Source organism: Quercus lobata, chromosome 9 (assembly GCF_001633185.2).
Source record: "Quercus lobata isolate SW786 chromosome 9, ValleyOak3.0 Primary Assembly, whole genome shotgun sequence".
Lineage (NCBI taxonomy): Eukaryota > Viridiplantae > Streptophyta > Magnoliopsida > Fagales > Fagaceae > Quercus > Quercus lobata.
This window is the reverse complement of record NC_044912.1, coordinates 4,937,770-4,958,793: the sequence shown is the minus strand read 5'-3', so window position 1 is coordinate 4,958,793 and position 21,024 is coordinate 4,937,770. Positions and strand designations below refer to the sequence as shown.

Here is a 21,024-nt window from a genome sequence, read left to right as displayed (position 1 = left end):
CTTGGGGAAGTTATCCTTACTACCCTTTCAGATAAGATCCAACACGTGACAGAGCCGCACTCTGCAGCTTTATCAACCATCCCCAACAATTCTGGGATTAGACTGATGGGACAAATATCAGTCCTGTAAAGATTGACCCTACACGTGGACGAAGGACAATTAACGCAGACGAGTATAAAAGAAGAAAGCAAGTAACTCTAAAGGGGGGGCTCTCGATCCCACCTCCAAGAAAAGGGAGACGATCTGGGTGAGAACATCCCAACAACACCTGAGATTACAGAAAAAACCCATCGTCGGGTAACCGGGGTAAGACCCCAATGGTCCTCGGATCCCATCCGAGGAGGCCCATCCACGATTTCCTCTAAAACCAGGGCCAGGCACCGCCCCGTGTCCCACGGCTAGCTTTTCAAGCCCACTCTCTACAAATCATATTGTGAGGGATCTTTTATGCGCGAGCCCAACATCCTTATTGGGCCGCCAGAGAATTGTGTCCTTACAATTGGCGCCGTCTGTGGGAAGGCTTGCGCGCTGGCGCAGGTGGCGGTGGAATCAACTCACGCTCCAAGCATAAATTTCTGGGATCTCCTCCGTCTCCGGCGACATATAGTTATTGCTCCGACGTAAGTTTCTGCTAGGGGCTACGCCTCGCAGTGCTAAGGGCGCGGGCGTCTCTAGGGGCTTCCAGCCTCAGGCCGACTTTCCCCGCCCTGGTGTAGGGGCTCGTGGTCGAAAAACAAAACAAATACATAAAAAGATCGTAAGTTTTGGACAGAACCAAGGCCTTGCATAGTCCACGGACTCAAGCCTATGGGGAAACCAAGTACATAAAAAGATCGTAAGTTTTGGACAGAACCAAGGCCTTGCATGGTCCTCGGACTCAAGCCTATGGACTCAAGCCTATGGGGAAACCAAGTACATAAAAAGATCGTAAGTTTTGGACAGAACCAAGGCCTTGCATGGTCCTCGGACTCAAGCCTATGGGGAAACCAAGTACATAAAAAGATCGTAAGTTTTAAACCAAGGGGCATGGTCCTCGGACTCAAGCCTATGGGGAAACCAAGTACATAAAAAGATCGTAAGTTTTGGACAGAACCAAGGCCTTGCATGGTCCTCGGACTCAAGCCTATGGGGAAACCAAGTACATAAAAAGATCGTAAGTTTTGGACAGAACCAAGGCCTTGCATGGTCCTCGGACTCAAGCCTATGGGGAAACCAAGTACAAAAAAAATCGTAAGTTTTGGACAGAACCAAGGCCTTGCATGGTCCTCGGACTCAAGCCTATGGGGAAACCAAGTACATAAAAAGATCGTAAGTTTTGGACAGAACCAAGGCCTTGCATGGTCCTCGGACTCAAGCCTATGGGGAAACCAAGTACATAAAAAATCGTAAGTTTTGGACAGAACCAAGGCCTTGCATGGTCCTCGGACTCAAGCCTATGGGGAAACCAAGTACATAAAAAGATCGTAAGTTTTGGACAGAACCAAGGCCTTGCATGGTCCTCGGACTCAAGCCTATGGGGAAACCAAGTACATAAAAAGATCGTAAGTTTTGGACAGAACCAAGGCCTTGCATGGTCCTCGGACTCAGGCCTATGAGGAAACCAAGTACATAAAAAGATCATAAACCTCAAGATCCATCCGAAGAGAACTTCTCGTTAACGGTTGGGTCAATCCCTTAATTGCACGGGTTCCCCGGTCTACCCTTGGATTCCCCGTGCCAAAGGGAATGATGCGATACGGTACAGCATATTACCCAAAAGCACAAAGTCCTTCGCTACTCAACTGCCGTCTCGGACGAATTGTTTAGAGTTTATCGTTCTCGGGAATTGGTTTAGCGTGCATCGCGTAGCACTCAACAGCTATCTCGGTTAGTTCCATGAATTTAATCTATTGAGGATTACCATTATGGTACTTGATAATATTTGCGAGTTTAAACTAAAGGATTTGTGTTAAAGTATTTTTCTGCCCAGAATATTGTTAAAGGTAGGCTTAGATTTAATATTCAGGCTCAAAGTGGTTGTTGCAAAAAAGTATGTATAAAGAAATAAACGCATTTTTTATTAAGACAAAAGAACAGTACAGTGTACGACAAAAACTGAAACAAGTTTACATTAGAGTTAACTACGTAAGCAAAAGAAAAGTACAAAAGAGTGAAGATGATGCCGAGCAGACATCTCAGAGGAGAGGTTGGCTACTGTTCCAAGACGTCGTCTGAGGAAACTATTCCTCGACGCTTCTACATGCCCATAACTCAGGCAGCCAAAGAACCTGACCTCAGGCTAACACCATCTACAGAAAAGATGCAGGGAGCCGGAAGTTGGGAAGCCCCCGCAGAAATTTGCCTGCTACAAGGCAAACGGCGCTGATGGTGGAAATTCCTTCTTCGGACACACCAAAAATCTGGCATGACCAGAACCTGCTTCGGATTTTGACTAAAAGAGGGAGAAACACCCTTTCCCCTCTCTCGAACTGAAATATTCTCTTGAGTCTATGCCTCCTTGGCCCGTACCTCACTATCTGGAGTCTCAGGAAGACACGGCGCTTTTGTGGCGGAGAGAGCTCCTTTGCCCCAATCCTCGCCTCAAACATGATGTACTAGGAGAGGAGACTGAAGAATTTGTGCGAGGGCAAAGCAACTCTCTCTACTATTTATTTAAAAGATGAGGTGATGGCATTTAATTCACGCAACGTCCCAAGGAACGCTACAGACAAAATGTCTCCGGCTCGATTTCCAATGCCGTCTGCAACCCTGAGATTAAAGGAGCCTCGTGAAGGCGCACCTCAAACACTGGGACGCCAAAAAGTACCGCGTGACCAAAGACTACGGAGATGCCTCTAAATCTGTGGGCCTAATAAATTCGCGGCCCAGGCACGCTCTGCATGGAAGCCCACGGACTATGGCCCACACCAAGGAACAACTTTTGCCGAGGATAACTTCCTGCTCGGCAGCTTATGAGACACCTGAGAAAAGAGCATAAAGTTTTGGACAGAACCAAGGCCTTGTATGGTCCTCGGACTCAAGCCTATGGGGAAACCGAATACAAGAATTATTATTATTACAAGTTTTGGACAGAACCAAGGCCTTGTATGGTCCTCGGACTCAAGCCTATGGGGAAACCAAGTACAAGAATTATTATTATTACGAGCTCTGGACAAAATCAAGGCCTTGCATAGTCCTCAGACCCCAGCCAAGGGGGAAATCAACTGCTTGGATAAGAAAAGGTTTGGATTTCATAAGGTGGGCTACTTGATAAAAATGTCAGATCACTTGACCCACGGCTTAAACACCATAAAAGGTTAAGGACAACAAATTGTAAGGAAGGTGGTGGAACGCCCCAGTATTCAATGGCCTAAGAGGGCTGTTCATTTAATGGGTGGTACGTTCTCAAATGGTTATTCCTCACACGGCATCAAGCCTTCGTTTCTCTCCTCGGCTAGCAGGGGTAAGTATTACTTTTTACTGGTCTGCCCTATTATGCCGAACACTTCTATTAAAATTATGGCAACATCTTTTTATTATTAAGTATTTTGGTCTTAGCCGTCATTGATTTAGATGCGATATTATTGAGCCGAGCAGCACTTGCAAATTTATGAAAACAAAGAGACAGAACATGCAAAGTGAAATAGAAACAACTTTTATTAATATGAAAAATTATTACAATATACAAAGAGGGGCTTCAACAAGCCTATACAAAAGAGGGGCTGCCTAAGCAGCACTAACATCCACAGTACAGATAAGAAAACGGTCAAGCGCCTTTTAAACTTGTTTTCAAAGTCTCTCCAATCTCTGCCTCATTGTTGCTCATACTAAGAGAAGAACTCACTTCAAAAAAAAAAGAGAATGAAGAAGAAGGAAATAGTAAGGAAGAAATCAATGAAGAAGATGGAGGACATGAGTAAGAGAAGGAGGAGAAGAAGAGGGGGAGAGATGAAAAGACAAAGAGATGAGCAAAAGAGGGAGAAGGACAGCACCAGGGCGGAACTGGTGCTGGGAAGACTATAAAAGGAAGACGGAGGGGGGCACCAGTGAGCAAAGAGAGTGAGAGGCAGAAGCACTTCGCCCCTGCCTCAGCCCTGACTCCTAACACACTGGTGCCATGTTAGGTACGCTCGTGAGGAGCCGAGTGGTGTTGATATTGGGTGTTCTCGACTCAGTCACGCCGAGAATTCGACGTGACGAGCCCCTGCTTCGGATTTTAGCCGAAAGAGAGGCGGGACAGATCTTAAGTCTGCGCCACCCTTGCCCTGATCGAGCCATTTCAAGCTTTATCAGAACATGATGTTTTGAGGAGGGGCATGGTTCCTTCATCGTTCGTTATGGTAGGAGTATACTGATATGGTGTATAACAAACGGGCTAAGCAGACGCTAAGGGAGGCTACGGGTTTCAGATTTCAGAAGGAAGGAGAGGAGTTTGCACGAAAGTGATGGCCTCCTGCTTGCCTTCTTATAGGAAGGGCAAAATGGAGGGTATTAAATGCATTCTAGTTTCCTAAAGAATCTGAAGAAAAAAGAGGCGTCCGTTCCATTTCCCCACCTTATCAGATGAGCCACCGGACATAAATGAGCCTCGTAAAGGGGATTCATTAAGGGCGCGTCTGGGACAGCCAAGCGGCAGGAGTAGATCACAAGCAGATTAAACGGAATCCCTTAAAAACCGGCTAACTTCCCGGACAGGTGGAAAACCGCTCACATAAATGCGGGGTTGAACTAAATAAGCCACATTAAGGGCCCGGGTTTGCCAAAACCCTCCTTCCCAACCCGGGAGTCGGATAGAAGGGTTTTGAGGGGCTATTGTGGGGCCCGATAATTCATGGACCAGGCCCATTTGCCCTTAGAGAGTCCAAAGGCCCGAGCCGAGGAGAACTGTGGCCCAAACTCTACAATACAGAGCACAAAACAATTTTGGGAGGCAGCCGAGGACAGTTCAGTCCTCGGCAGATCCTGAATCCCACCGGAATAAAGGGGTAAAACTGGTATAGGGACGAATTTATAAGGAGATCCAAAATATCTTGGGGAAGTTATCCTTACTACCCTTTCAGATAAGATCCAACACGTGACAGAGCCGCACTCTGCAGCTTTATCAACCATCCCCAACAATTCTGGGATTAGACTGATGAGACAAATATCAGTCCTGTAAAGATTGACCCTACACGTGGACGAAGGACAATTAACGCAGACGAGTATAAAAGAAGAAAGCAAGTAACTCTAAAGGGGGGGCTCTCGATCCCACCTCCAAGAAAAGGGAGACGATCTGGGTGAGAACATCCCAACAACACCTGAGATTACAGAAAAAACCCATCGTCGGGTAACCGGGGTAAGACCCCAATGGTCCTCAGATCCCATCCGAGGAGGCCCATCCACGATTTCCTCTAAAACCAGGGCCAGGCACCGCCCCGTGTCCCACGGCTAGCTTTTCAAGCCCACTCTCTACAAATCATATTGTGAGGGATCTTTCATGCGCGAGTCCAACATCCTTATTGGGCCGCCAGAGAATTGTGTCCTTACATTGATCATTAGACAACTTACAATATAGGTTCAAATCTAATCGTACCTATATACATATTAAAAAAAAAAAAAAAATCTGTTTTAGTATTATTCTATTTGTCAACTTACAAAATGCTCCATTGTAAATAGTAAAAGTGTAAAACAATTACTTAAAATGCTCCATTGTAAATAGTAAAAGTGTAAGACAATTACTTGTACATGAACCCAACTTCTATACAAGCCAAGTTGACCACATGGTCAACAATAGAGAAAATGTCCTCGACAAAGATTTTTAAAGCCATTAAATTAATGTGACCTTTTTTAAATCTTTTGGGTAGAATATGTGTCCTTGTATAGTTATGGTAAAAAACATAAAATTATACTACCTCGGCAGAGCACATGGAAACCACAATGAGACCTCTCCCATGTCATCCCAACCCAAACCAAAAAAAAAAAAAAAAAGGTTAAACCAAAAAAAAAAAAAAAAAAGGTTAAACCCTAAAAAATCACTTTGTCTTCTCACTTTTTTCTCAGTATCCAAGTGGTATCAACTAGCAACAAAAAACCCCCCAAAACCATCAGCACCCATTTTCAAACCTTCCTCTGTCTCTGTCTCTCTCTCTCACTTTTTACTGTATTTTGCAGAAGAAAACAAAAACAAAGAGGGGCCTCTGAGGTTGAAAGTTGTAACCTTGAAATGCTAAAGAGGAGAAGAAGAAGAAGAAGAAGGAATGCAGAAGCTTTGTTTACCTCTCAAAAACCCTAGGAACAGTAACAGCTTGTTCTTTTCTCTCCCTCTCAAAAACCCCACAAAAACCCTTCTTTCCCATAGCTTCAAAACTCTTATTTCAATGCCCGCTAACATTTTCCCCAACCCCACTTCTCCTTCTTCTTCTCTTTCCACAAAACCCTTTACTACTAGCACTTCTAGTACTCTATCCTCTCGCTTCTTTGTCTCTGTAAAGCCTAGAAATTGCTGTTTATGCCGCTGTGGAATCGATAAAAGACGACCCTTTAGAGCCTGGGTTGTGTTGAAGGATGGCTTGACAGGGTCCAGGGTGGCGTGGACTCACACGAGCTCTGATGGGTCGGTGTCAGTTTCAGCTGAAAATGGTTCGGAGGGTTTGGAGAGTGTTGATGGAGACGAAGGCGAAAAGGGGTTGGAGGAAAAGCCAGGGAGAGTGAGTGGTGGTGGTGGTGGTGGGAGTAGGAGGCAGAGGAGTTCAAGTGGTGGTGTGGTTGTGGGGAACCCGGATTTGCTGGCGATTCCCGGGGTGGGGCCGAGGAATTTGAGGAAGCTGGTAGAGAAGGGGATTGGGGGAGTGGCTGAGCTGAAGCAATTGTACAAAGATAAGGTATATTGGGTTTGTATGAACTATGAAAATGGTTGTATTTTTTTTAGCAGGATAGAGAATGCTTTGTGTTACTTTTTATAGTTTTTATAGCCTGTGGTGCTTACTAGATGGTGGTAGAGGGGATATATATGTGTATTGAGAATCTGTATGTCTGCAATGCGTTTTGTTTGTTATTGGTTAATTCTTTTAGAGAGAACGAAATAGTCTGTCTGTTGTGTGTGTGCCATTTCTGATGGCCTAATGGTGTTGGTTGAAGTTTAAGTGCCGTTTAGCATTACTCTAGGAAGCAGAGCTTTAACAGTAGTTGTAGAGCTATTGTGATATAGGGTATAAACTGAAAAGCACTTTAGCATTTTGTGTGTTTGGCAAATTACAGTGAACAGTGCTTTAAAGTTTTGGATTTATAAAACGTGAACATGAATTATAGAGCTTTTCCCTAAAAGCTACAAATTTCAGCTAAAGCTGTTTTAGGCCTCCTTAAAGCCCTTTAGTGAAAATTTTAACCATTTGGCAATTTTTACTAAGAGCTTCAAGGCTCCGAATGCCCTTTTCTGGCAGTGTCACAGTGTGCCCTAAGCCTACTTAAATTCCCCACAAACATTTCAATTTAGTGTACTTAAATTGTTTGTTGATTTGGAATTAATGACTCAAAGATCTAGCTGAGTGAATTTGTTATGACTGCCAACTTATTTTTGGTTTTTTTTTTCCCAGGAATTGTGTTTCTAATATGTATGACATTGTTTTAGCTGAAATCTAACTCCTACCGAGTTGTTGAATTCACAATGGATTTTACTCGACTCAAATTTTACAGGCTTTTGAAAGTTATGGCAGAAATTTCCTGTTTAACATTTTTGTAAATAATGGCAAAATTAGATTAAAAATACTTATAGCTGCATTTTTTTCCCTTGTACTTTTAGCAGATTTGACTCTCTGTGCAAATTAGGGGTGTCTGATTGTTATTCTTCATGACATAAACTGTGTATTTTTGCACAAGAAACTAAATACGTGGTGCTGTAGTTGGTAACTTGGTATATGTACTTTTTCTAACTCTTTCATGAATTATGATAAGGATTTTTGTGATTCCCTTTGCAGTTCTTTGGCCAATCTAGTCAGAAGATGGTTGAGTATCTACAGAGTTCTGTAGGAATCATACACAAAAACCATGCTGAGAGTATAACTACGTACATCAAAGATAGTGTTGATGAAGAATTGAAGGAGGACAGTTCAAACTCGGATTTAAAGACGGCCCAGAAGAAACGACTTACTTTCTGTGTTGAGGGAAATATCAGTGTTGGGAAGACAACTTTCCTTCAGAGAATAGCTAATGAAACACTTGAGCTACGTGATCTTGTTGAGATTGTTCCAGAGCCTATTGACAAGTGGCAGGATATTGGACCTGACCACTTTAATATATTGGATGCCTTTTATGCGGAGCCTGAGAGGTATGCCTATACCTTCCAGAATTATGTTTTTGTCACAAGGGTTATGCAAGAGAGAGAGTCATCTGGTGGTATCAAGCCCCTCAGATTGATGGAAAGGAGTGTTTTCAGTGACAGGATGGTAAGAATCTCCCTTTTCGCTCTGTGTTTTTTAGTTCTATAATGTAATGCAATAGAGTATGCTTACCCTACCCCGAAAGTCTTGTATTTGGCAAAATATTATTCCCTCAACTCAGTTTGATCTCAAGTTATTTATTTAATCCTTATTTTCCATGAAAAAAATGAATAAAAGAATCTGATAAGATCATGGAAATTTTGTAACATGTTTCAAGGCTGACAATGACTAAAATTGATGGGAAGTGTTATCTTTCTTTTTCCTGTTGATTGATCTCATTCAAGAGGAAGAAAAACCTAACTCATGAGTTTCAAGGCTGATCCATTTTATCTCATTTTCATTCATTGAAGGTGTTTGTACGAGCTGTCCATGAGGCTAATTGGATGAATGAGATGGAGATCAGCATTTATGACTCATGGTTTGATCCAGTTGTATCATGCTTACCTGGGCTTATTCCCGATGGTTTTATATATCTTCGAGCAAGTCCTGATACTTGCCACAAGAGAATGAAGCTACGTAAAAGAGAAGAGGAGGGTGGAGTCTCCCTAAAGTATCTCCATGACCTGCATGAAAAGCATGAGAGCTGGCTTTTCCCCTTCCAAAGTGGAAATCATGGTGTATTATCTGTCAGTAAGCTACCCTTTCATATGGATAGCTCATTACATCCTGATATAAGGGACCGTGTGTTCTATTTGGAGGGTAATCATATGCATTCAAGTATCCAGAAGGTACCTTATTTGCAGCTTTTAAATTAACTCATCATAATTTATGTACTCATGAGTTTAACCAAAAATATTTTGGTTATGAGCAGGTTCCTGCTTTGGTTCTTGACTGTGAACCCAACATTGATTTCAGCAAAGACATTGAAGCAAAGAGGCAGTAAGATAACAACCTCTTTCTTTAATATTTATAACAAGCATGCATTAGAATATTCTTGGTTCTTCTTTCTCTCTCTGTCCCCCCTCTCCCCTCCCCAGGGTGGGGGAGGGGGAAATAAAGATTTTTAATTTGTTGTGTTATACTTCATTTTATTCTACTTTCCATCTATCCATTGAACATACTGGTCATGTTTCAGATTACATTATGTTTTGTTATAGTTGTTTTATTTGTCATATTCCCCCTCCTCCTTCCTCGTAAACTTCCTTAACTTTTGGGCCATTTTGAAGGTAAATTTCTGGTGTTTTCTCATTAACCCTCTAGAGAAAGAAAATATGTGATCATTTTAATATTTTATGAATTCTGGTCAATTTTTTTTTTTAAAAAAAACTTAGGAAATCAGTTTGAAATCAGGCTAGTGGCCCTGTAAATGCCTATGATTAATTTGTCTGGATGTGCAAATGGCATTTTGCCTTTTGCTATATCAAAAAGTTCACAAATTTTATGAATTACATTTTCTTCAATGGGTGGTTCCCAAAGGATGAAAATCATCTGCTAGTTAGTTGTGTTCCTTTGCCCTTCCCTCTCCCTCCTTTTTTTTCCTTTTTCTCTATGTTCCTTTGAAAGATACTCAAGTTTCTTTACTTAACCTTTTACTAGTATCTGGAGGTTCTATCTGTAGCCTACGTTTTGAAATGATCAGTACCCTCTGCTGGCCATCTACATCAAATTCTGCAAAACAGAATTTTTATCTTTGAGTAATATGGTTTTTATTCTATAATTTGGCCAGGTGTACTTCAAGCTGAAGGTTAATCAACTAAATATTTACATGCACCTTTTATGTTTTTAAGTCTTCCTTTTCCCTATTTGCTCAAATCATATGTGCTGCATGCCTTTCTCTGCATCCCAACCTTAGGAAAACCCTGAAGAAGAAATTGAAAGAAAAGACAGGTTGGAAGTCTTGTCAATTATGGTTAGGGTTATTGTTGGTATTTTTGCTATGTTTTGCGTGTGGTTTCCATTACCCTGTGCATTAGTTGCATTGCCAAAATGGATTTTTCATTTACATGATCTTGTAATTTGGCTTTGTTGAAGGTATGCACGCCAGGTTGCGGAGTTCTTTGAATTTGTGAAGAAAAAGAACGAAGTTCCATCTACGAAAGCTGGTGAAGGTGCAACTAGTGGCCAGCCACAGGTGCTTATGCCACATAACAGTGGACTATGGGTACCTGATGGGAAGAATTTTCCAGAGTCAGCCCTCAAGTCTTTGGATTTCAGACGAGCCATGTCGTTCATGTCAGGCCAGTAAAATCTTTAGCATGGTCCTTTTTTCCCGTTAATTCAAGAATTGCGTCTGGGGCATCTGTTTTTGTCTGACGCATTCTAGGTGATGTGTTTAGGTGCTTCTTTCGTGTAAAAATGGTTTAACCCTTAACCCCTCCTAGTGATGTAGAGAAAGTAGTGGTTGTGGATTGGCTTTGGTAGTCTGCTGTTTAGTTTGTTGAAGCTTGACTTCTTTGAATCGAAAAAAGAGTTGCTTTGATATTTATGTATAGTTGTTTTGCTAAGCAGCTTATCTATTTTGGTTAAAATATTGGTTGCAACATGTTTTATCTGCTATAGAAGATGGCTGTACTATTGTGTAAGCAAATCTTAATAGTAAATCTCTTGGGTCGTAAATGCAGGGAGTGGTGTTCTTGGACCTTTTGCTTTTCTTCCAACCGTGTGTTCGGATGGTTTGCTACAATGGGGGGAGAAATAGTTTTATTTATTTATTTAAATTTGAAGGGGTTCGATAAATAGTGCCTCTCTCTCTCTCTCTCTCTTGTTTGCTATGTTTGATATTGGGTGTGCTGGGTCAGGGTGAACTTATTAGAAAATGGTTAATTTTTTTTTTTTGGAGAAACAAATGGTTAATTTGTTTGATATGGGTGGGTAGACCACTTAATGTGGGTTCTGGTCAAAATACCCTTATGTGTTATTTTTTTAATATAAAATAAGGTGCAATGTCATTTAAAAAATGTCATCTCATTGCTCCTTTAGACACATAGCTAAGGATTTTAGATTTTAGGAACCAATAGCTCTCATTTCAAATTCAAGAAACCAATAAGGTTTAATAGGTAAACTTTATAAACAAATAGTGTATGTATGTGGTGCGAGTAAAAAAAGAAAATAAGCTCTTTGACTGGCGCTGAGTTCATCCCATCATTCCCATGTACCGCACAAGAAGGTTGACCTGAAGGCATTTAAGAATAACAAGTTAGATCTATCATTTTCGGTCATTGTTGACTTGAGTGAAAACAGGGGATGCGAAATCCTTCCTCCCTCACCCACAAACACCTTCGCAGTGGTTTTCAAAAGGCATTTACATATGGCGTGCTTTGTTTCAAGAGGTTTTCAAGTTTTACAATAGCTGCAAATACAAATCTGCAAGTTTTCACTCTTCACACACATTCATCTCTCTTATTTCTCTCATTTTATTCCCTTAAAATTTTAGAAACAATCCTACACCAAATCGTTGTATTCTAGTTCAAGATTTACATGTCTAGTATATTTCCAATGGCTTCCACAAGCACTCAAGGAGCCTCATCTTCTTTTTCTTTTTCTTCTTCTTCAACATCTCAGGAAAAATATGATGTGTTTCTTAGTTTTAGAGGCATAGATACTCGTAAAAGTTTTACAGATCATCTATATACTGCTTTACAAAGGAAGGGCATTTTAACCTTTAGGGATGATGAAGAACTTGAAAGAGGAAAATACATTTCACCTGAACTCTCAAAAGCAATAGAAGAATCAAGGTTTGCTATAATTATTTTGTCAAGAAACTATGCATCTTCAACATGGTGTTTGGTTGAGCTTACAAAGATCATCAAATGCATGAAAGAAATGGGAATGAAAGTCCTGCCTGTTTTTTATGATGTGGATCCATCTGATGTACGGAAACAAACTGGAACTTTTGAAAAAGCTTTTATTGACCATGAAGAATGTTTTAAGGAGAACATAGATTTGGTGAAAACGTGGAGAGCTGCTTTGACAGAAGTGGTCAATCTCTCTGGTTGGCATTTACAAGATAGGTAATTTCCATGACAAATTTATTTCTATTGATATTTTTTTTCGAGGAAATACTTCTATTGATATATAAAAAATCTTTCATATACCATGAAGTATTTAAATAGTTATTAGAATGAGGCATATCACCATCTATTAGAACTTAGAAGTTATAATTGATAATTTATCATAGTATAAACTAGGAATCATAAACTCAAATCTTGTACAATTGATGATTTATCACAGGCTGGGACAAAAGATTTTTATTCTTTTGTACTCAAGCTATTTCAAAAGGTCATGAACTTAAAATATTCGAATGACGTTTCTCTTAGCAATCAAGGGTGAAATGAGACACCAAATTTTTTTGTCAATGTAGCTCTAGCCAAAATAGATTTTGGATTTAGCAGGCTAATATCATTGCTTAACCAAAGAAATGGTATTGGATGATGGCACTTGCTTTCCCTTGTGATCTTTATGCACCTACTAGTATTCCCTGCCCCTCTCCCTCTTTTGCTGATTTTCATTTTTCTTTTTCTTTTTTTGGAGCTATGATTGGGAAGGCCCGCATGTCTTGGGCAAGAGCAACACTTTTCCGCTTTAATTAACAAACTTGATGGATCTGTTACAACTAAATACTACAAAAAGTACATCTCCCAATCCGTTCATGTCACATTTATATCTGATATATAATCATTCAATTCTTATAGGGTAGTTGTATAACTTCACTTGAGCTAATGACTTCACATTTGTTTGATCAAGAGTATTATTGCCTAATATTTTTCTTCCTTCCCTGAGGGTTTATGTTTGGTTTGGACAATCACTATATTATTGTTCTATCTTCTCCACAGGCATGAGTCAGAATTTATCCAACACATTGTGGAAGTGATATTGCATAAACTGAGTTCAAGTTTCTCAAGCATTACAACTAACTTGGTAGGAATAGATTCTTCAATGGAGGAATTGATCACTTCTTATTTAGGTCTTGGTAATAATGTTTGCATGATAGGGATTTGTGGTATGGGGGGACTGGGAAAGACAACTCTTGCTAGAGTTGTTTTTGATAGATTCTCTAATCATTTTGAAGGTTCTAGCTTTGTCATTAATGTTAGGGAAGTATCAGAAAAAGGTGGTTTGGTTCCATTACAACAACAACTTATTGAAGAAGTTTTGGAGGATAGAAATACCAAGATACGGAATGTTTATCATGGAATTGATATGATCAAGAAAAGGCTATGTAATAAAAAAGTTCTCATTGTTCTAGATGATGTTAATCAATTGGACCAATTAGAAAAATTGGTTGGAGATCATGGTTGGTTTGGATTGGGGAGCTGGATCATCATAACAACTAGAGATGAACATTTGTTGGTCCAACATGGAGTACATAAAATCTATAAGCCTAATGTATTAAATGATCATGATGCTCTAAAACTTTTTTGTTTGAAAGCCTTCAAAAAAGAGCAACCGAGAGAAGGTTACATGCAGCTCTCCCACAATGTTGCATACCATGCTAAAGGCCTTCCATTAGCTCTTGTAACTTTGGGTTCCTTTTTGGTTGGAAGAACGATGGGTGACTGGCAAAGTGCATTGGACAGTTTCAAAAAAAATCCTAAAAGAGAAATATTTGATATACTTAGAGTAAGTTATGATGGACTAGAAGAAATGTGGAAGGAGATATTTTTGAATATTGCGTGTTTCTTTAGAGGGAAGATGAAAGATCGAGTAATAGAGATATTAGAGAATTGTGGTTTTGATGTGAGAATTGGTATAAGTGTTCTCATGGATAAATCTCTCCTAACCATACAAAACAATAAGTTGTGGATGCATGATCTATTACAAGAAATGGGTAGAGAAATCGTTCGTCTAGAATCCCGTGGAGAGCCTGGAAAGCGTAGCAGGTTGTGGCTTCGTAAGGATTTGTTTCATGTGTTGAAGAAAGATACAGTAAGAAAAATGGAAAAACTAGAATTTTATATCAGTATACAAGATTTAGTAGTTATAATTACACAATTTTGTTCAATAAATTAGTTTTGTTATAAAACTTATCCAATAGATTACTAATCACCTTAGTACTTAAGTAATGATATATAGAATATAAAAATTCATTTAACAAGCTCATTTTTGTCTCTAACAATTTCTTATCTTTTGAAAACATAATATGATTGTATCATTTATACAAAATATATAACAATGGATGATTAGTAATTAATTTTGCTAATGTCCTATTGTGTCACATCAACCCCATATTTCCAACCCTTTCCCTCTATTTCTTTGGCTCTTCTCTTCACATGATTCCCCACCTTACCCTTACTCTTCCTCCAATTTTTATTTTCCCTTTTTTGACTTCTCTTTTCTCATATAAATTTCTATAAATTTGCTATTAGTTCTTTTGCACCACCTTTTTCACTCAGTCCATGTTCTGTCCACAAAAAAGGTGACTCTCTCTCTTTCTCTCTCTCATTTTCTTCTTTCTTTGATGTATTTTTATTCTTTCTTGCAATTTTGTTATGAGTTGATGAATTTTTGTGTTTTTTACAACTCTGTTTTGAGGTTTTGGCATTGTGTTTCTAAATTTTCCATTACGTACCCTCTCTCTCCCTCCAATGAGTTTGGTTTGATTTTAGTTTTGGATTAATATTTGGTTGTTTGGAAGTGAGAATTTGATTTATATCAAAATACAATCTACTTGTCTATGTATACCTACCAACTATTTGAGTAATTTGTATCAAAACTGATCCTTTGCTTTTAATTCTCAGGCAACAGAAGCAATTCAAGCCATAGTCATAAACTCTTATGAATGTGAAGGACGATACCGGAACTTTGAAGCCTTTCCTGAAGGTTTTTCAAAGATGCACAATCTTAGATTGCTTGTAATTGATGATGTGCACATCCTGAATGGCCTTGATCATGTTTCTAATGACCTAAGATTTCTTCAATGGATTGGGTATTCTTCAAAATGTTTGCCATCCAGTTTCCAACCAAAAGGGCTTTTTGAACTTAATTTACAATTTAGCAAACTTAAATATCTTTGGGAGGGAATAAAGGTAATTTTCTTCATTAATGGGCTTTCTTTTATTTATTTATTATTTTCATTAGGAGTTCTTTTAATACTTGGGGAGTATAATATTATACTTACTCCTTTTACATGAATGATGAGTTCCACTATAAATTTAATTAGTGAGACCTACTATTATGTGGGAATGGAGAATATGACATTATTGTACTCTCGGAGTATGGTATAATTTTCTTATTAAAATTGCTGTAATAAAAAAGTATTTATCTTATTAAAATAAATTCTATGTTTAATGGTAGTTTTTTTTTGGTTGAACAGTATTTGGACAAGTTAAAATCCATTGATCTAAGTTATTCCACGAACCTTATCCAGACACCTGACTTCACAGGAGTTTCGACACTTTGAGAGACTATACCTTACTGGATGCACAAATTTGGTTGAGATCCATTCATCTATGGGACAACTCAGTAGGCTTATTGTTTTAGATTTAGAAAACTGTGAATCTCTTATCAATCTTCCTAGCATGTCTACTGAAATGGAGTCCCTTAGAATTCTTAATCTTTTGGGCTGTGAATCTCTTATGAATCTTTCGGAATTTAAGGGAATTATGAAATGCCTATCAGAACTTTATCTGGGAAAGACTGCTATTGATAAACTACCCTCATCAATTGAATGTTTGACTGCCCTTACTTTACTAGATCTAAAAGACTGCCTCAATCTCAAATGTCTTCCAAGTAATATGGATAGTTTAATGTCTCTTGAAAAACTAGTTCTTTCGGGATGCTTAAAACTTGCCAACTTGCCACAAAACCTTTGGAAAATAAAGTGTTTGAAGGAACTCGATTTGAATGGAACTAGCATTAGTGAAGTTCCCTCTACCATTGGATGTACAGAGCCATTAGAGAGAAATTTTTGTGTAGAACAACTTAATCTAAGTGGGATGTCTAGACTTGAAGGTATAGGGATTAATAGTTTTGGTTGCTTTTCCTCGTTAAAATATTTGACACCAAGTCAAAACAGTTTTGTCACCCTGTCGGCAAGCATCAGTCAACTTTCAAAACTGGAAGCTCTTGATTTGTGCCTCTGCTCTAACCTTCAATCATTGCCAGAGCTTCCATTGACTGTGAGATATATAAATGCTCAAGAATGTTCTTCCCTAGAACCATCACCAGCACTGCTAAGACTACGCAATTTGGCACGACCTTGTTCCCACTTATATGGATATGATGAGAGCAGCGGCGGAGTGGCATTTACAATATTGAATAGTTATCTACAGGTAACCAATAAATTAATTATTCTCCTGAAAGTTTAAGCTGTTAGCAAATGATGAATTTAACATGTAATAGCCAAGGAAAATGGCTAACCTCAAGTGTGACTAGCGCTTTCCTAACTTGTTACATAATCATTCTACCAATATTCTAACAGTAACTTGTTCTCTCTTATTGTTAAAAGGTGTTTTTTTCTTTTGGGTGTAGGGACTCCTTTATCAAAAAATGGGATATGAAACTTCTACCAAAAGAAAAGAAGATGGATCTGGAACCGAATTTCAGATAATTATTCCCGGATTTTATATTCCGCGGTGGTTTACTCATAGAAGGTTGGGGAACTCAGTAAGGTTAGAGCTGCCTCCAAATTGGTGTAATAGTAGGTGGATGGGATTTGCTCTTTGTGCTTTTTTTGATGCATTTTTCCCACTTAAAGATTTTATTTCTGAGAGTGCTCTCTCTTGCGTTGGCATGTAGGGGCAGTGGCAGTCTTGCGCTCTCCCCTGTTGCAAGAGTTTTAGTGGTCTCCTATGCACGGTGAGATCAGTACAGGTAACCCCTCTCGACTGATTCTGAGGGTGGGTGGTTTGTTTGAAGGATGGCTGACGAGTTGGAAGCTTTGTGGAGTAAGTTAACATTTACGGAAGAAGAGGGAGAGGATATAGAATTGGGAAGTGAGAGCACAAGGGCAGTGAGGGAGATTGGGAAAAATTGTTTGGTGATGAAGATCCTCACGCAGCGTATCATTGTTCTGGATGCACTGCATAAACATTTGAAAATGCTATGGAAACCGAATAGGGGTTTATGGATATCTGAGATAGATGAGGATTTGTACTTGGTAGAGTTTGGAGATGGCAGGGACAAAAAACGAATTCTGGAGATGTGTCCCTGGAGTTATAAAAAATAACTAGTACTTCTATAGGAGTTTGAGGGTGAAAGAGTTCCAAAGGATATTACCATAAAGTGGACTCCGTTTTGGGTGCAGATATACAATCTCCCTTTAATGAGCATGACCCGAGAATCTGGCATGGAGATAGGCGGAAAAATAGGAAGGGTGCTCGACGTGGATGTGCCTGAGAAGGGAGTTCAGTGGGGTAAGAATTTGAGGGTAAGAGTCCGGGTTGATGCTACAAAAAAGCTGGTTAGAGGGAAGAAGGTAACCATCGAAGGAGGAGGATCTAGATGGGTGTTTTTCAAATACGAACGGTTACCCAATTTTTGCTACCAGTGTGGGAGACTGGATCATGGCGTGAAAGAATGCAAGGAAATAGCAGGGACGGAAAACAGAGCAGGTGGAGAGGAGATGCAATATGGAGCGTGGCTTAGAGGGGATCCAGGAAGAAGGGGCGGAAGGGATCAAGGAAACATGGGAGATGAGAACGTCAGGGAAGGTAGACCGTATAATGGAGCACCGATATGGAAGAAGCACGGCGGTGACACGCTCCGGAAACAAGGAGGAGAGGAAATGGATGATACTCACGTGACCGGACTGACCCACTGTCAGGGGGCTGCCCCTAGCGTGAATTCAGGGGAGTTACAAGTGACGGGACAGAGCGAGAAGACCTTGCACGATGAAGGTAAGGTCAACCTGACAACAGAAAAGGTTAATTGTAACCTTACTCCAAATGGGAAGGATGGCGTGCGTCCCTTACTGCCTGAAGTAGACCTAGTGGGTGAGATGTCTTGGGAAACATATTTAAGAACGAGGATGTAGGCAAGAATACTGAAGAAGAACCGGATAAGCAGGACACACGTAAGGAAGTGGGTAAGGAGTTGGGCTTAGAGTCAAGTGCAGGGGGGTCTTGGGCCAATAACAACTCAAGCCCACTTGCCATGACTTATAACCAAGAAAAGGGTTGGGTCACAGAGCCTTTGGGCCCAATGAGTGGCCACTGGAAACGCCTGGCCAGGAAAGTGACCACTCCAAGCCCAAACAAACTGTCTGGCCCAAGTAAAGCCAAGCGCAAAGGTCAGGTTCCTCTACAAGAGTTAGACCCGAATGTTACAAGCTCAAAACGCAGAAAGGGGAAATTCCAGGAAGATGAGATCACGGACGAGCATGAGAATATGGATGGCGGAGAGGCGGTGGCTGCGGTGCAGCACCGCCGAGCCACATGAGTGTGTTAGCTTGGAATTGCCGGGGGTTGAGGACTCCTCCGGCAATCCGTACACTCACCGAGGAGGTGAGGAAATTAAACCCCGTGGTGGTTTTTCTGGCAGAAACAAAGGCGAACACCGACAGGATGAAGGGTTTTCAACAGAAGATAGGTTTTACGCAGGGGATTATTGTTCCGAGTGATGGTCAGAGTGGTGGGTTAGCGATGCTTTGGAGAGAAGGTACGGATATTCGGTTTAAGAGCTGTTCGCACTCGCACATTGATGTTGTAGTTCATGGGGAGAGTAAGAATGGGCCGTGGAGGATTTCCGGTTTCTACGGGCATCCGGATACAAGCAAAAGGCAGAGTTCGTGGCAATTGATAGAAGCCCTCTATGCCCAATGTAGCATGCCGTGGGTGGTTTGTGGGGATTTTAGTGAGATTTTGCATCCAAATGAGAAGTTAGGCTGGAGGGAGAGGGATGCAAATCAGATCAGGGACTTTCGCGATGTTCTCAGCAGGTGCGGTCTGGTTGATTTAGGATTTGTGGGGCAGAAATTTACTTGGTGCAACGGACGACATGGGGAGCAACGTACGCTTCTTCGTCTTGACAAAATGGTGGCCAATGAAGCTTGGCTCCAGCTCTTCCCCGAAGCCAAAGTATTCCACATTTCGATGTCGGCATCGGACCATTGTTTGTTGGCTTTATCCCTGAACAAGAATCAGCAGCAGAAGAAAAGGAAAAAGAGATTCATGTTTGAAGCAATGTGGGTGAGAGAGGCAGAGTGCAAAGAAATTGTGGATACGGCTTGGAATTTGCATACAGAGGAGGCTGCTATGTCCATCCAAGATAGGCTCAAAAAGTGCCAAAGTAATCTAGTAGGATGGAATCAGAATAAATTCGGGAATGTGAATAAGAGGTTAAAACAGAAACAAGATCGCCTCCAGCAGCTTGAATCCCTTAACTTGCTCCACGATACAGCAGAGGAGATAAGTGCAGTTCGTATGGAATTAAATGAGCTCCATATCAAGGAAGAAATCATGTGGAACCAGCGATCTCGGGTACTCTGGCTATAGAACGGAGATAGGAATACAAAATTTTTCCACGCTTCCGCTAGCCAAAGACAGCGGAGAAATAGGATTGGAGGCTTGATGGATGAGGAAGGCATTTGGCAAGAGGAACAGGGAGCAACAGAGAAGATCATTCTGGATTACTTTTCTTCGATTTTTAGTTCCGACCATCCTCATGTTTTGAAGCAAGCTTGGAGGCTGTGGGCGAAAGGGTGACACCTGAGATGAAAGATGTGCTGTTGGGAAATTTTAAAGCGGATGAGGTTTGGCATGCGCTCCAACAAATGCACCCCACGAAATCTCCCGGACTGGATGGTATGTCTCCCATCTTTTACCAAAAATATTGGAATATTGTTGGTGTTTGTGTTTCAAATTGTGTGCTGCAAGCCTTGAATACAGGGGTAATGCCTAAGGACTTTAATAATACATATATTTGTCTAATTCCGAAAATCAAAAATCCACAAAAGATAACGGATTATCGCCCAATCAGCCTATGTAATGTGATTTATAAGTTGATTTCGAAGGTTGTAGCGAATAGATTGAAAAGGATTCTTAATGAGGTGATTATTGATGCACAGAGTGCCTTTGTGCCGGGGCGACTAATATCGGATAATGTAGTGGTGGCTTTCGAAACTATGCACACAATTGGTAGAAGGAAGAAAGGGAAGGAAGGCTTAATGGCCATTAAATTGGACATGAGCAAAGCCTACGACCGGGTAGAATGGGGCTATCTTGAGGCCATTATGAGAAAGATGGGATTTAGCGAGAGATGGATATCTCTTGTCATGATGTGCGTTACTACGGTGTCCTATGAGATTCTTATCAATGGTGAACCAAGAGGGAAAATTGCCCCATCTAGGGGGCTTCGCCAAGGCGACCCCATCTCCCTTTATTTGTTCCTTTTGTGTGCGGAAGGGCTGTCGGCGTTGATTAGAAAGAAGGAGGCTATGGGGCTGCTAAGGGGAGTGGGGGTGAGTAAACAAGCTCCGATGGTTTCGCACCTCTTCTTTGCGGACGATAGTATAATATTTTGTAGAGCTACAATGGAGGAATGCAAGCAGGTGGCAGAGGTTCTGGATACCTATGAGAAGGTGTCGGGGCAGAAGATCAACAGGGATAAAACGTCCTTGTTTTTCAGCAAGAACACAAGGGTGGATATCCAAGATGGGGTGAAGAACATGTTTGGTGCGCAGATTGTACAACAACATGAGAAATATTTAGGTTTACCTCCGATGGTGGGAAGGGGCAAGAAAAAGGCTTTCAAT

The 21,024-nt window shown here is 40.7% G+C and overlaps 1 protein-coding gene across 1 annotated transcript; it reads left to right on the top strand.

Annotated features, from left to right (window-relative positions):
- Positions 1-6,002: 6,002 nt before the first annotated feature.
- Positions 6,003-10,950, top strand: LOC115960143. The gene is made up of 5 exons (XM_031078881.1): positions 6,003-6,839; positions 7,932-8,399; positions 8,744-9,121; positions 9,205-9,272; positions 10,365-10,950. Exons 1-5 carry the CDS (start codon positions 6,216-6,218, stop codon positions 10,576-10,578), a joined length of 1,752 nt encoding a protein of 583 aa, XP_030934741.1. The 5' UTR covers positions 6,003-6,215; the 3' UTR covers positions 10,579-10,950.
- The last annotated feature ends 10,074 nt before the right edge of the window (positions 10,951-21,024 follow it).